This window comes from Agelaius phoeniceus, chromosome 11 (assembly GCF_051311805.1).
Source record: "Agelaius phoeniceus isolate bAgePho1 chromosome 11, bAgePho1.hap1, whole genome shotgun sequence".
Lineage (NCBI taxonomy): Eukaryota > Metazoa > Chordata > Aves > Passeriformes > Icteridae > Agelaius > Agelaius phoeniceus.
The window spans coordinates 16320894-16337890 of record NC_135275.1 but is presented as its reverse complement, the minus strand read 5'-3'; the positions used below and the strand labels follow the sequence as shown (position 1 = coordinate 16337890).

The window sequence follows — 16997 nt, the reverse complement described above, 5'->3', positions numbered from 1 at the left end:
GGTCATGCAAAGTTTAACCAGCACCTCTCACCTTCCCAGGAGCTCTGCCCAATCTGCCTGGGAACTGGGGCATCTGCATTTTGGCACAGCTCACACCTGAAGCCAGTGCACAGCTCCTGCTGCCCTGCTTCTGCTCCTGTCTATGCACAGGAGGTTCAGGAGACCACAGTTTGGTTTTGCAGAAGGGGCATCTTCTGTAAGGTGAAGATATCCAAAATAAAACACAAACCTTAAGGAGTTCAGCTGACTCTGTGACTTTATTCTTTCCTATCTCCAACCTCCCAAGACATCTGGGAGCAGAGCCCACCACAGCTGTCTGAAAGTCAGCACTGCAGGCAACTACTTAGTGGAAAGAATTTCTATTTATCAGCAGCTCTCAGTCTCCCAGCCATTACAGACATTCATAATCTTTCAGCCAGAATGTTTTTCACTGAATTCTGAAGAAAGATTTACAAGTGGATGACAAAAAATAGAAGGATAGTACACACTGGAAGAGAAATGTGTTAACATTAGCAGAGGCCTTTTCCAAAGAAAGACAGATGCAAAGCTCAAAAAGTTAGATGTTTTCTCCTTAATTATCATTTGTAGCTTCTAAGTAGGCAATTTAGATCTGGCTGTCATATTTCAAATGGAAGACTACAGTGCCCATAGCATGCAGATGAGGTGAACACTTTCAAGGGTGCTCAATGGGAATGTCTTTATTCAAATGAGATGCTTAAAGTGAATGAAAAGCTCCCATAAAACATAATTTCCTTTTCCTTCAGAAGGAAGGACCACTTGAAGAGACAACTTTACTAGCACACTGAAAAGATACTAATAGGTGATTGAGAATAAAATGGAAAACATTTTTTTTGCTCACTGCTGTGATACAAAGATGTGCAAAGAATACTGCTGGTTTATATTTTCATCAGGGTCTCACGTTAGCACCACCAGGAAATCCCACTCTGTCCCTCTGGTAACTGTGGCTCAGTGCTCCTAACACCTCTGCACACACTTCACCTAACCACTGGCTTAGGTGAGAGTGTTTAAAATTTAACAATGTCATCCTCCAAGTCAATATTTTCCAAGTAGCTTTCAGGATGAATGCCCCAAGAAAAGACAAGAGAAGCTCCAAATTATTTCCCATGCAGCATTTAACCTGGGGATAGACTCTGTATGTAGGCTTGGCTTAAAGCATCCCCAAAAGCTACAGGCAAAGAGATTTTAGTCCAGGGTCTGCCTCAAGACTTAACTTAGGGGCTTGCATGGAGATGGTTTTCCCTCCCCATTGCCCTGCAGGTCCAACCTGCACAACAGCTCTGCTCATGGGACTCCCATGAGCCACAGACCCCACCAGCATCCCCCAGAGCCAGGCCCTGGCACAGCATTCCTGCCTGGAATGGACAGGGCACAACCACAAAGAGCAGGGATGGCCTCAGCACAGGGCACCTCTCCCAGAACATCTTCACAAGAGCACTCTGAGGTGCACAGGTTCATTTAAATCAGTGGTTGAAAATGTTTCAGTGCAACTCTGCCAGTTGCAAGTAAAACATCAAGTTTGTGATAGGAATAATTATGTAGCAAAAAAATCTTCAGTACAGACTCGGTAAGTTAAGCAAACAAAAATACTTGCTTTTAGGAGGACTGGTGAAAAAGCATCTTAAAATAGTGAATATCAGTAACAAGTATGTACTCAGTAGGTGTACTGTTCTACCACTTATTATCAAAGTGAGCCCAAGGAAAAACCAAGTACATGATAAAAATATTTCTGGGATCACAGAAAATAATAAACAAATAGGACCTTCACTAGGACTCTTATTACAGACAAAACATATTGCTTCAGGGCACTTGGATAAGTGACAAATCCAATCTGAAAGGGTGATGGACTGTGAGAGTAACAAATAATCCCAAGACACTGAATTTTTTTTCCACCCCCTCAAAGAATCATTGCCTGGGCGAGGGTCAATTTAATGAACATCCTAATGTGTGCCAAATTTGCAATAGACTCTGCATCAAACACAGATCCTAATGCTAGAGACAAACTGCTTCTGTAGGGCCAGAGAAATTGATTCCATATTTGAACTTGTCAAACTTCTAAAATGCAAATACAGGTATCCAGAAGAATGGCTGATTTGTGCTTTAAAACATGAGGGAGGAAGAAACCTTCTGTGATAAAACTAGAATCAGGCCAAAATGAGAAAAAAACCTCAGGTGAATATTTAGATCATCTTTATAAATATCAGATTAGGCATGGAAGAGTCTGGCAAGCTCTGTAGAAGAGTATGGCAGAGCTCCAGGACACACTGTAGGAGGATATTAGGGTTTAGACTTCAGGTTAATTTCCACACTGCAGGGTGACTACAGGGTCATGGATGTGAGCTGCAGGAAGCTTAAATGAATCAGAGTAATGGAAAAGCATCCATCTCATCTCCTGTTCCAGGAGAGATGGTGGAGCCAGATTTGGGGTCAATTCTGTCAGTACTGGGGGGACTCTTCAGTGCTTACTGCACCCCAGCAGCTCAGAGCAGAAGCTCAGGTGGGAATGGCTCATCCTCCTCATGCTCCTGACACAGGCACCCTGCACAGGCAGGGCTTTTCTCCCAGGGATCCTGTCCTGTCTCCCAGCAGGGCAGAAGCACCACTGCACCAGGTCACTCTGGTAGTGGCTAGTGATTAGTACACTTTTATGCTTTTCCTCACTTCCTCCTTTTCAAAGGGCAAATTAATCCAGGTCCAGAACTAACTAAGAAAGTGATTCCAGCAGAAATGAGAAGAAGAACCTTGTGAAAAAGGTTTCTTTGGGTTTTCCTTTTGGTGCTCCACAATTTCCTGCTACCAGAGTTACAACAGCAGTAAGACAACACAAGAGCCAAGCATAACTTCCATAAAGCCATAACTTTAAATAAAACCAAGAAAAAATTAATCTTAGTTTAAAGGTATGTTTCAAAACTTCCTATATAATTGTACTAATTATTTCTCTTGGACTAATTTTTATTTCTTGCTGGAGACTTTTGCAATTTGTAGGTTGGGGCTGAGAAAAATCTTAATAAGCAGGTGTGAAGATGCTCCTTTGTTTTGGGAGCATTTGGAGCTACCTGCTCTGGAATGCAGTGCTGCTTCTGTGCATTCAAGACTGGCCTGGGGCCACACGAATCACCCCCACACCCCCCAGCCCTGGTTTTGCCCTCCTGCATCCTCCTTGTCTTTAGCTCAGGTGATTGGCCCCAGAGCATGAGGCAACAAGTGCAATGCCCATCCTTTCAGTCTGGAAAACTCCATCCCCATTCTGATCTTCCTTTAATAGGAACGTTTTCAGGTTCCTTTAATCTCATTTCCAAAACACCCAAGCCTTCCTGCTTTGCCCAGTTGTCCTGTTCAGCCTTACCACTTTGTTTACCAGCTTTAAGCTCTTGACACTTGTCATCTATTGGCCAAGGTCTAGCAGTTCATTTTTTGGGAGAAGAAAATAAAGCCTCAAATTCCCAGCAAGAGAAATGAAAGCAGCTGGTAGCATGACTTTCTTTGTTTCAAGTCATGCTGGAAGGTGCAGCTAATAAAAAAGCAGCACTCAGGTATTTTGACTGCTTCAGTGTCACTGCTGACAGCCCCAACAGCAGCGGGGTGTCAGATGCTCAGCAGTTTCTCTCCTTCCACCTACACCTCCCCCAGCTGACAGCCAATAATCAGGACTCTGAAGGCATTTGAAAGGAAAATGCCACGGGAAGATGGACCTGAATGCAAGACAACTAGTGGGAAATTCATCCTACCTAACAATGCCTACAAGCCCATGCAGGGAGATGATCCCCAGCCTGAGTCTTGATTAGAGAGCCTCAGCTTTTCTGAGCTGCCTTTTCCAAGCTTATTCACTGCTCTGAGATGTTACCTTTCCCAACTAACCTCACTTCTGTTTTTAGAGCACCCCATCTCCATTCTGTGGAGAAAAGCAAAAATAGCAAACACATGAGAAAGTCACAGGAATATTTAGATAAAACACTGAGATGACACCAAGTTCCAAAGTAGTAGATTTTCCAGGCACACATCTGCTGCCCCATATAATTTCCACATCTCTGGACACTTCTTGCATATGCCTCAGGCTTGCAAACAAAAATCCCAAATTGCACAAAATCTGGGTATATTCATGCTCCTCCTGAAACAGCAGCTAAGTGTCATCTCCCCTCTCACCTGCACATTCCAGGTGTATTTGTGCCAAGCACCCCACTGTACATACATCCCATCTGCGCATGCTGAGTTCAAGAGCCAGCTTCAGCCTCAGCTGGATCCCTCCTACAAATAAACCCTGTTCTGCATCATCTCTGCAACATGCTGGAATGTTACATTACCCATCAATTACTTCCAGTTTTCCAATAAGCAAAACTGTGGGAAATTGCAGATCCAGCCACTTCCTTCTAGAAACAATGGTTGATGTGCCTGCTGAAACACCAGGAGACACTTCAGGGCTCCTTCTCTCTGTTTTATTAACTTTTAAAATAAAACACTGTTTTATAATCATGCAAACTAAAAGCACCTCACTACAGGGTGTATTTGTAATGAATGTTGGAGAAATGACCTATTTGGAAGTGAATCAAATTACAAACTCACATAACTCAATTTTCAGGATCTCTCCTACACATGCTAAGCAGAAATGAAAGAAAATGTGGACATATTCAAGCCAAAAAATAAACATTTGTAATACCAGGAAATGTGACTTTTTGGAGTAATAAATGTATGGCAAGCAAGAACAACATTTCAAGGAATCAAATTCAGTTCCCACTGTTTGGAATTTGCTGTATCTTTGAACATGTTAAAGAAATAGATGCTTTCAAGTCTGGTCTATGCATAGCAATCATAAGCAAAACAGCATGTGATTTCCCAAGGAAGAAAACTGATTTTAGAGTCATAGTGTACTAGACTTGAGATTGAATTATGCATTCTTTTCTTAATCATCTCAATTCCTTGAAGAAATCACTTATACAAAACTGAGTGGTTTCTGCAGTGGACTTGACATATCTAAAAAAAAGACTGTAGATGCTCTTTTGAAGCAGGATCTTAAATGGCAAGAACATAATTTATATTAGTATATATTATTATATATATATGTATAACTACAGTACAGTTTTCAGATGTACTTAAAAACATAAAAAACCTTATGAAAACTGTTTTCCTAAATCACTAGGTTTTAAAGCATTCAGACACCAAGAGATCCAAACAGGCAATTAATAAAATTTTCAAAAAACATTTCAAAATTATGGTTCAAGCTCATTTTGGCTTTTTGCTTCCCCGTCCCTTGGAGCAACCATTTCAGATCTTTGTTACTGCAGTGGATGGGAAACCTCTTTCATTTCCAGCTGAAGTTAGTGGGTACACTACAGTTTTTCATCTTGGGATGATTCCCTTGGAGCACCTATTTCATATCCTTGCTACTGCAATGGATGGGAAACCTCTTTCATTTCCAGCTTAAGTTAATGGCTACACCACAGTTTTTCATCTTGAGATGATTGTGGTGTTTCATTTTTCCTTGCCTCCCATTTTCCACTCCCCCAGCTTTCCTGGCCTCCACAGGGCTCTGGAATCTGACAATCATGAATTCTCTCCCGCTGAGCTCCCATTCCCAGCAGTTCCACCGCCCCATCCACACCAGGTGGATAGACAAATGAGTAGCCAAACTCCTTCCTCCTGCACACCAGAGGAAAATTCTGGAGCCCCAGACTGGTTCTTGACTGAAATGTGCTGTAAGTGAAGGAGCCCCCGTGCAGCTGGGCCAGCCCAGCCCCGAGAGGCGAATGCATGCGGCTGGGGTTACCTGAAGGGGTAGGCAAAGGCTATGCCAATGCTGAGGTCACTGTGGGACTTACCTGAAGGGGTAGGCAAAGGCTATGCCAATGCTGAGGTCACTGTGGGACTTACCTGAAGGGGTAGGCAAAGGCTATGCCAATGCTGAGGCCACTCTGGGACTTACCTGAAGGGGTAGGCAAAGGCTATGTCGATGCTGAGGTCACTGTGGGACTTACCTGAAGGGGTAGGCAAAGGCTATGCCGATGCTGAGGCCACTCTGGGACTTACCTGAAGGGGTAGGCAAAGGCTATGTCGATGCTGAGGTCACTGTGGGACTTACCTGAAGGGGTAGGCAAAGGCTATGTCGATGCTGAGGTCACTCTCGGACTTGTTTGCACAGTCCACACTGAGGCGCAGCTCTCCAGAGTACCCGCCGCATGTTGCAAATGCAAAGATTGCAAAAAGCTGTCAAAAACAAACAAGATTTTTATTTCATTTCGTTTCAGCAACTGCCACAAGCAGATCTATGCAGCAGCTCTAGCTCAGCCCTAAACTGATCCCCCTCAGGTCAGGTTATCCATCACTCCTTGCATTTAAAGCACTGCCATACATTATTCCTGCACCCTTCCCAAAAGCACAGAGCCATGACACATGAATCTCTGTTGCCACACAGACAGACCCATCACCATTTGTCCATGCCAGCCATCTCAGCCCTTCCCTCCTGTCTTGAACCCTATTTGGGATTCACAACCCAAGCAGTTATTTCAATCACCCCACTGACAGGTGAGATTGGACAAGAAGAGAGGGATGGATATTGACTGAACATAATGAGTAATTCTTAACCCATACAAGACACTGGCAGAAGCATTTCAAAGGTGCAACCAGAAGTAGCAATAGCAGACCCAGACAGCTCACACAGCCACCATCACATTATGTGGCAAAACACAGACCTGAGCTGCCCCTCTCCCACTTCATGTATGGCTTAGGACAAACCCACAGTGTTTATTTTAATTACTTTTCCTAAATTACTGCCATAATCTAAAGTGGACACAGAGGTGAAATAAACTAACTGCAGAGCAGAAAGGAATTCCAGACTTTGGCTGGAGTCAGGCAAACTGGAAAGGAAAAAAGAGCTTAAGTGGTTCTGATGCAAACCTATAACACATGTTAATCTTCCAGGAGAAAAATAATGAAGGGAGGAGTATGCAGGAGGCATAGACACATCAGCTTTTATATCAAGGGTTCAAAGAAAGGAATTGGAAGCAGGCATAAGTATCTTCAAACATCACTGATGTAGGCTTCCTTGGAAGACCTCAAGTAGAAGTGGGGACAGTTTATTTATGCAGTTGTAATTTAAATTAAAGACAGGTTAGATTTTGTTGATTGCAGCACCATAGCCCTGAAGTACTCCATTAGTTTTAACAGAGTTACTGTGAGATCTACAGAAGGGCAGAGCAGGGAAATGGCAAGCAAATGCCCAATCCCAGCCACAATTAAATAAGCTAAAATCAGGAACCCAGAGGAAATAAAGAGTGCTCACATCTGGGAAAGAAGCCATGTTTTTGGACACTGAAAAATAATGCAGCAAGCAGATGTAATGGCAAAATAACAGTCTGAAAATATAATAAATAGAAAAACTAGATCTTCTCTTGCTGCACAAGGCTTTGTAAAACATGCCATTAATCTTAGTTCTCCCAATTTGCAGCATAAACAAAGCACCAAGTATCACCAGCCTCCTTGGAATTCAGCTTTGCATGTTCACCTATTCCCCAGAGAGTGACAGATTATAGGGGTGACACCTGAGCACTGGGGCAGGGAGACCCTCCCTGGGTGCAGAGTGATGTGCTGAGCATGATGGAGCACAGGGAGTAACAGGAGAATGATGCAAGTTTCCACCCTGCCACTTACTTCCAATGTAATCAGGGCATATCATACATGGAGGATAGATTTGCAAAGGTATTTAGGTACCTAATGACAAGAAAAGTTAATAAAAACTTTGATTGAATCAATTCTTGCTGAGCTCACTGCAAAGAAGAAAGCTCAACTTCACTATGAATTGACTTGTTAAATATGTGCCACAAAATAAATGTTTTCACTGCAACTTAAATAGTGCTCCTTCATCCTAAATGAGACACTTCCTCTGTACACACAAGAAGTTGCTGCCCTTACATGTAGCACAGCACTGAAAATCAGCATTAATCACTTCAGGTCAATTTGTGAAAACAAATATATTAAGGAGAACAGGAGAGAATGCTGACCTGCTTTTTGGCCTAATTAACAGAGCTGTAAATGAAAACGGTTTGCAAGTACATAGGCACAAAGATTAACAGTGATAAATAAGGAGGGAACTTGAAAGCCTGCAGTGTGAGACCTGCCATAAAGGAAGAGCCATCACCTCCCAGCCAACACTCTCAGCAAGGGGACAAGCAGAGGAAAGAGGCACAACTGAAATGCATCTCCTTTAATCGTGCATTAGAAATCACCATAATGGGTGTCATCGTGTTTTTTCACCAAGGGCACAGAGCCATGCCCAAAACCACAACTCAGGCTATTCCTTCCTTCCCAGGAAGTTATCTCCTCCAGAATTCCCAGTTTTTCCTCTCCCCTACTGAGAGCATCCAGCCTTTACTTTAGCCCCACAACCAGCTCTCAACCAGAAGCTTTCCAGCAAACCCCTCCATGCACAACCCCCAGCTCCCAACCTTACCCAGCACACACTCTGCTCCAAGCACCAGGCAGCACCCACAGCTCAGGTGGGAAGAGAAAAAGGACCATGCTGCAGACTTTTCTACCAAACTTCAGCTGTGCCTCAGCCAGCTCAAGCCTGGCTCCCTGCTGTGGCTGGATCAGGTGATGGCTGGGATCACCCAGCTACCAGCAATGTCCAGCCAGTCCCCACAGCTGAGGACACCAAGCACCCTTAGGAAGCATATTTATAATTTACATCAAGGGAATGCAGAGTGAGGGCTGTAAATCAGTGGTCTTTCCCTGGGGTATCATGGTCAAGCAGCAGCATAATTCTTCTCCTACCTCTGCATTTCCCCTTCTCCCCCACCCCAGTTGTGCTGCTTTATGTTGTCAGAGGAGTGCCCAGAGCAATAAGCCAAGAATTACTAGCTGGTTTTTGTGCACACGGTAATTCTGCGGCCATTTCAGGAATACTGTAAACACCACTGTATTTTATTAGAGCAGGATTTGTGTAAAAGGCAGTTGTAAACCCCATAATGGGAGCTTTATGGGCCAGACTCAATAAAGCCTCCATCTGCAAGATAATTTTATTGAATCGGGCTGCTCTGAAATTGAAAAGTTTATGGAGAAAGGGAAAGTGTTTCCCCATGTTCCTATTTAGTCTTTGCCTATAAATCCACACTCAGCACCAGGCCTATCTGCAAGTGTGCACACACATCCTGCTTTTCCCCTTCACATGAGATAAATCTCCCCATGCAGTTACCTCTGGTTATTCCATGGCTGCTGCCTGCCAGGGCTCAGGTCTGACAGCCAGTCCTGCAGCAGGAATGGGAGGAATGTGGTGCCACTGAGACAACAAATCCTTGCTGCCCTGGCTGTGCCAGGCTGCTCCTGCCCACAGGAGTGGGAGGAGGGCAAACCCTGCTTTCCCCTGTGCTCCCATCCCTCCTGCAGCTGCAGCTACTGCCTGGCCATTGTTATACACTGGGGAGGCTGGTGTCTTCACATGTGCCTGGACCCTTGCAGGGAAATGGAAAATGTCCCCAGCCTGGATGAGTGCTCCACATTCCATGTGGGATAACACACCAAGCATCCCCCAAATTCTGTGTGTGCTCTGGAAGCAGTTACCAACCCACCCAGTGAGGCACAGACCAAAGGGGAGGGACGGCAAGGATCATTATTTGTGCTTCTCAGCATAGACTGGAGCAATGCACATCTCACATGTCCAGGCTAGCCTGGCTGGAGGATCATCCTTCTTCCTCACGCTCTCAGACACAACACTGGCAAGGCAATGAGTTCTGTAAAGTGATTAACACCATTCCCAGATCCTGTTATGAAGATATTCCCTCTTTGACCTCCAGCCTTGGCCTGGACTACAGGTATATTTTTGAAAAGAAGTATAAACCCACGATATAAATTAACCAACAGAAATTATGTTTATTATGGCACTCTGCAACAATAAACCAGCCTTCCCTGTCAAATCAGACAAGCATGTTTTAAAGACCAGTTGGTTCCTTAGCACTTTGAAAAAAAATAGCAGCGTAATACCCAGCAGAGCACAACACTGCTTCTCACACCAGCTCAGGGCAGGGAAAGGTCCATCATATGATTTATGGGACCACCTCCCTTCTTCTGCTGCCAGGTTTCAATGCAATGGCAGTGAATCCTGTCATTCAGCATTCAGGTGCTGTCATTTATCCAGGCTCAAGGCTGGCTCCTTCCTTTCCCAACCCAGCAGCCAGGGCCTTGGGGTGTGTGATGCCTTGAGGGAGCCCAAGTCCCAGCTGTGAATTAAACAGTTGGTGGTGCCTCAGCATGTGACCCTGGGCATCACTCATCCCACCATGGAAGGGAAAAACAGGATGATTTCATATCCCTTCTCCTTGTTTGGCTTTGTGACAATTCCCCTCAATGCCTGCTGAGCAACAGGCTTGCTCTGCACACCAGGGGAAGGCAGAACAGCTCCTGACAAGGCGAGTTGAAAGGCTTATGTGGAGCATGTTACAGCTGAAACATCCTGGTAGGAAGACAACACTGTCATTTAAAATTGATGAAACTTCCATATAAACCATTTGCTTTCTGTGGGAGCACATCTGCCCTGTGCAGCAGCCTGTGGCAACTTGCTGGCTGACAGGATGGAGCCGTGCTGGGGATGCACCCCAAAATTATCCCGCTGCAAAGGAGAGGACCTGCTCTGCCTGAGGGCTCCTTGGTGGGTCCTCCAGGAGGGCAAGATCTTAAAAAGAAAGTGTTAGTCTTGCCTGGAGCTGTGGTGGCCAAAAACAGGCTGTGAGGGATGCAGTTCACTACATGGTTTGGTCTCCAATGCTTTCTCTTGGCACCAAGGAAGGAAAATGGGAATGAACCTGCTGGATGCTTTCCCAAAGAGGTCCCCCCAGTCCTCTACTCCTGCCCTAACACTGGAGAGCCAAGGGGAACTCCTGACACTCTGAAAGAACCTGAAATATTCAAAACGCCTGCACTATTATTAGTCATTTTACATGTTCAGAGTGTTTTAAAAGCAGACCTATTTTTCTGGCATCATTTCTGGATCTGAGACCTCCCTTTCTCCATATCACCATAACAGAGAGACTGCAAAACCTCTGCCAAATGTTCCATTGCCTTACACGTCCCACAGTGGCCAGGAGTGTGTGTGGAGAGAGGAGGGAGCTCATTGCTCTGGAGACGTCCCCCCGCAGCCGGCACCGTTCACCCAGCAGAGAGTCTCGTTAAACTGAGATTATTTATTTATAGGGCACAACCAGGAATTGAACATTATTATTAAGGCTGTAAAGGGAAGGGTTGAAGGCACTAAAGGACTGTACTGGAAACATTTACTGCAGAACTGATGGCCCAAAATATGTCACCAGTGAAGGATTAGGAAACACTCTCTCCTCTGGGTCTCTGCCTGTTTCTTTTTAAAAATCTGGCATTTTTCCTGCACGAATCTGAGCTGCAGACTTCCTGGAATCACTTCTCCTACATACAAGCCTTTGTGCACTGGAGATTATCAGATTATTGACTTTGGGATTCCTAATTATATCAACTTGACTGGTTGATGAATTGGAGGTGGAGAGCATTGCAACCAACGCAGTTCTTGGGGGGGGTGACAACTAGCTGGAGTCATTTTCCTTCAGCAACTACCCAGGGAGAAAGCTGAAATACATTCTGCTCCTGCTGAGAAACAAAGCCTAAAGCCACAGGTCACTGATTGCTGGGATTTAGTGTCCCCACCTTATAAATAAACAACAGCATTGCTAAGAATGCTCCTGTGCCAGCCCAGCCCAGGTCTGTGTGGAGTGAAAACCCCAGGGATGGGGGAGCAGCTCGAAGTTCAGGCTGAAGAGCCTAAAGAGCCACATATGCCACTGTCCTCCACCTGCAGGAGACCAATCTGCTCCATGACTTCCCCACAGGGCTGTGGGGTCTTCATGAGGCCATCTACAGCAGAAAACCTCTCTCTGGCATTTTAGAGCACCCACAAAGAGCAGCCCTTGATGCCACCAGCTGATTGCAAAGACCTGACCCCAGAGCAGGCAGGAACCCCACAGCATCCTCTGTTTGAAGCACAACACTTCATTTTATGCTTAGCTTTTTTTAATGAAAAAAACCAAAACCCAACAACTTGATTTGATTCTTAATGGAAAGATTTATGGAAATGAAATTGGGGTATTTTTAGTGAGTAAAGATCATTTTATAATAACTTGGTTATACAATACTTTAATCCCTAGGAGACAATTTTCTCTCTTTTGCTTTGAAGAAAACCTTTATCTTTTCCATTCATCTTCCATTGATTATTCTAAAAATCCCATTTAGCCCTACCAAATAATGGTATGGTAGTCATTTCTCATTATATTTTAATAGAATAAAGCCCAACTGTATATGAGAGGATTAGATAGCCATTCGTTGGGGTAAAGAACACTGTTCCTCCAGATGGCCAGACAGAATCTGTGTAATGCCTTTCCTATTTATTAAGTTCAAAATGTAATGCAAGCTGTTTCATCCAGTATTTAATGGGTCAGCCACAAAGTTGAAAGCTAATGCTAAGGTTGGCAGTATGCATGGAAGAGTTAACAGGCAGAAAACAGAGGCACATACAGAGCATCTCTTCTTGGACTCAGTGAAAAGCCTTGAAGTACACAAGAGGTACTTACACAAGTAACCTACAGAAGCACCTCTCACCATGAGTCAAAGGTTTGAGGTAAGCATTTACTAGGTCCCAAGGGTTTTTAGAATTTATTGTATAAATTGCTTTCAGCACATGGACATTGACACATTGGTGACCTGTCTTCCATGGAACAAAAGACACCAACAGGTGCTGCAAACAGGTTTAGGGGTACCTGGGGTAATTGCTGGGTGAACCTGGCTTCATTTGGGATGTATCACAGACATACCTGCAGCCCTATCCCCTCTGGCTGTAGAACAGCCTGGAAATTCTGGCTCTTCCTCTGCAGCCTCCTCAGCTTCCCCTTCGTGCCCTTTTCATTTAAGGACACGGGAGCACAAGTTGGACAGACATGTTTGGATTTGTACATATAATCCCTGAATGACTCATGCTGTGACATATGTCACTGCAGCAGAGACGTGCTCCTTTTTGGGCCTGAGAGCTTTTCTAGTCCCAGACTTCCAGCAAAAATAAAAACCAAACAACCGTGGCAGTCTCTACCAGGATCCACACTGTGACAGTGCCCAGAGTCCTGGAGAGCAGCCACTCCCACTCTGTGTCCCCTTCCTCGTGTCTCATGAGCTGCTTTGGCACCAACCACATGTGACCACCACAGGCAAAACCATGGAAAGCCACGGTGAGGTACAAGAGAGCTTTTCTAACAGGTCAAGTCAATTCTCATTTTACTAACAGGCAATGTGCAACAACCCACCACTCAGGTTAATGCATAAATGTAACTCTGTTTCTGCTCCCTCCAGAAAACAACAGGTTTTGTGCAGACTTTACAGCCTGATTAGATGTGATTTATTGTGTAACAAGTGTAAACATTATAAAATAAAACAGGTTGGACGGCTGCTCGCTTCCTCTTTTGCTTGGTGGGTTCAAAAGCATCTGGGCTTAAAATGGCCCATAATGTAATATAAATGCATACAGAGCAGGATCCAAGTTATTACTGAGCAGGATTTACTCCCTCTAATAACCACAGGGATTTACATTATGGCTGAGTGACATGCACACATGGGAAGCACTCTGTGAAGGGAAAGTGCTCCTGAATTTGCTGTCTTTAAAGCCTGGCTGGCCAATCCAGGCACAGGGACTCAGCCACAGCCAAGGCTGCAGCAGACTGCAGCGCTGGATGGCAGGGACCACACACCAGCTCTCAAAGGCAGCATTGTGCTCAGTGTGCACAGCACCTGCCCTGGGCTGGGGCTGGGACAAGGCACCTCTCCCAGCCAGGGAGCCCAGCCCCATTCCCAGCTCTCCCAGCATCCCCACCAGGCACCGCTGTCCCTTGGCAACGTTCCCTGATGGCTCCTGGAACTGCTCCCTCGCCCAATTTGTGCCTTTGTACTTCCCATTAGCTTCAGCTCCTTTCCCAGCACTGCTCCTGGAGCTGGGCTCCTGAGGAGAATTTTCCTGCTCTGGTGACAGATGCACACAGTGGAACTGAGAGGCTGGAGCAGTCCTCTGACCAGGAAATGCTCTGGCAGCTGGGTCCCTGCAACCAAACCCTCCCTGGGTCAGCCCTGACAGAAAATGATTATTACAGGAAGGGCTCTTGTCCTTCAATCACGCTGTATTATTTATGACCTAATGATTGCCCATTGACTAGCAGGGATTAGACATTCCTGAAGATGTTTCTGGGTGAATGAAAGGGCATTAACCTCATTATTATCACGTCCATGCTCATCAGAGGCCATTAGTAGCTTCCTCTCAGCTCCCTGGGCTCCAGTGTAACTCTCTGGTGTCATCTGCTGCCTGTCACCTGCTGTCCTACACGCCTGCTCTGGCACTGTCTCCAAACATGGGGCCCATTGCCTCATCTCAAACCAGTTTTGGATGGAAAAATCCACTGGAGCTGGCTTTGACCTCAACATCCACCTCTGTGCAAAAGGCTGGAATAAGAATTTGCTCCTGGCTAAATATCAGCCCACATGGTAAAAATAATTTATTTTTTAATAATTAAGACGATGGGCTATAAATGAACGTTTGCTTTGCTGAGCTCTGGGAATTCACAGGGAACATTTTGAGCAAGAAAATTTTTTAAAATTAAAACCTCCTTCTCCTCTTCTTTTCTGCCACTCCTCTTATACTCTGTCCCCAGAGATGGTATTGCTCTCCTTCCCACACTTAAACCATAAAAAAAGCAACAACTAAACACAACATATTTAGGAAATGCTAACAACATTGTCCTTATCTCAGTAGCTCTGAAACACTTCATCTGGACAGGTTAAGTTGTCCTGTTCCCCTGCATCCTCCTGTTCCTGTGCTGCTTCACACCTCTTGCCTGTTTTCTTTTTATTCACACCCCTTAATTTGTGTTCCATGAAATCTGTACCCATACCTCCTTCCAAACACAAAGAGAAAAAACTTTTCAAAAATCAGGTTCTTGCCTGAATGTTCTCCATTTCCTTCATGGTTCAAAATATTTAATTCTGAGACAACCAGTCATCCTTCCCTTTCTCTCAGCCGCCAGCAGCTGCTGCAAATCTTCTGTGCCACTTCTCAATGCACTTCAAATCCTCCCAGACCCCAGAAAAGAAACAGACACTTGTACAAAACCAATAATGCATCAATATGTTTTTGGATGTTGCAATCTTTACATCTGCACTGCTGGAGATGAATATCCAGCTTTTTTTTTTTTTTTTAATCTATAGACTCTGGCCTGTGGAGTAAAGCCAGGACCACTAAAATAAGGAAGCAGAGAAGACACAAGCAGAATGGAAAAAGCAATTGAACATGCTATAAACTTAGAATCAGGTGAAAGCTAATTATGGCCATGCTCACTGAAAAGATAAGGACACAGTGAGGGAGATAGACTTATTAATTATTTGTGTTATGGTAGCACTTAGAAGCCCCAATCCTTTATCTGGGACTAGCTGTACTATACACTGCAAACACTTAGATGTATCTTTGCGTAGTGGTTCAGAGTTTTAAGGAAAATGTGCAAATGCTCTCTTCCTTTGCCTTCAGCAGCAGGTTTGTTAATGCTTTTAAAGGAACCTGAGTCCACCATCAGACTCATTCTGAACAGCTCACACGATGGTCTCATTGGTCAAATAACAAATAATTCAGCATGGAGGCAGACTGCACTCTGGGCTGAACTGGGCAAACCCCAGGAAACCCCCAAAGTGGGCATGAGCTGCATCCACTGCCATCCCCATCCCCTGGCACGGGGGACAGGATGCTCCCTGCTGCCAACAGAGACGTTTCATCCTCATTGACTCTGTGCAACTCTGATTGCTTTTCTAATTAAGATACATTTTATGGTAATCTACCAAGCCCCTTAGACTAAATCACTCACTTAATCTGTTGTTAGTGCCCATATGTTTACAGCTTTCCAGCCTGCTGCAGCATGTTTGCTTTGCCACGGCGCCGGGGAGCTTCGGTGACAGATGAGGCACAGCACAGCCCTTCAGGTGGCACAGGGCTCTGCCACCCACCCAGCCTGGGCAGGGACAGATGGACAGACAGCCCTGACACACACACAGCACTTTGGAAAAGAGAGGGAAGGCACAGCACTGCAGATACCCCATGCTGATCACCTGTCTCTGTCTCTACAGATGAGCTTAGCACATCTTTCTCATTATCTTTTCTTTCCTCGCCTTTTTTTTTTTTCCTCCAAAATAAGAGATGGCACACGACAGGGGAGGACTGCTGAAGAGTTTCACAGTACTGTCACATCTCTGGCCTCAGAGCTCAGTTACCAAAGAGTTTCACTGCAGGTGCAAGGACCTTTGCAACCTTTTGGTCACATCTGCAAACTAAGGACAGGCAGAGGCAGACTCTCCATCTGCACTGGGCACTGAAGGAAATAAAGGCTGAGCGAGCTCCAGGGTTCTACAGGGGGTGTGTCCCCAGCCCCAGCCTCACCGGCAGCCCAGACACACCCAGGGGCCCTTCCAGCTTCTTCAGGGCTGGCACAGTGAGGAGCTCCTGTCCCCTGGGCTCCCCAGCCATCCTCCTCCTGTGCGCAGACACGGCTGCAGCGCTGGCAGGCAGCAGCTCCATCTCTTATCTCCCAGCAGGCTCCTGCTCTGGCTCTGCATGGGGGAGCAGGGATGCACTGAACAGAAACGTGGCCCTTCCCTGCTCCCAATCCATGGCACAGCTCCCAGATTCCTGCATCCCACAGTGGTACCTTCAAGCTCAGGAGGGACACAGAAACCCCAGCTCTGCTCAGACCAGCTGCTCAGCCCACCATGCAAAAACAAGCCAAATTCACAATGTTTGAAACTACTTGTGCTCAGCTTGCTGAGGGAAAGAGAGCCCACAAGCAAAATCAGGAAAAAACAAACTCCAGGTTATGTTGTTATCAACCATCTGATGTTCATGGAAAAATTCCCTGGAAAAAAGGGTCATATAATTCTACAGGAACTCTTAGTCAAGAGCA

At 45.3% G+C, this 16997-nt stretch overlaps 1 protein-coding gene across 3 annotated transcripts in view; it reads right to left on the bottom strand.

The window, feature by feature from the left end:
* SYNPR (synaptoporin) overlaps positions 1-16997 on the bottom strand; it is a 99923-nt gene that overhangs the window by 21642 nt on the left and 61284 nt on the right. For all 3 annotated transcript variants that reach the window (XM_054639986.2, XM_077184360.1, XM_054639987.2), the window contains one exon: positions 6092-6216. In XM_054639986.2, the coding sequence (XP_054495961.1) occupies positions 6092-6216 (125 nt within the window). The remainder of the gene's footprint in view (positions 1-6091; positions 6217-16997) is intronic.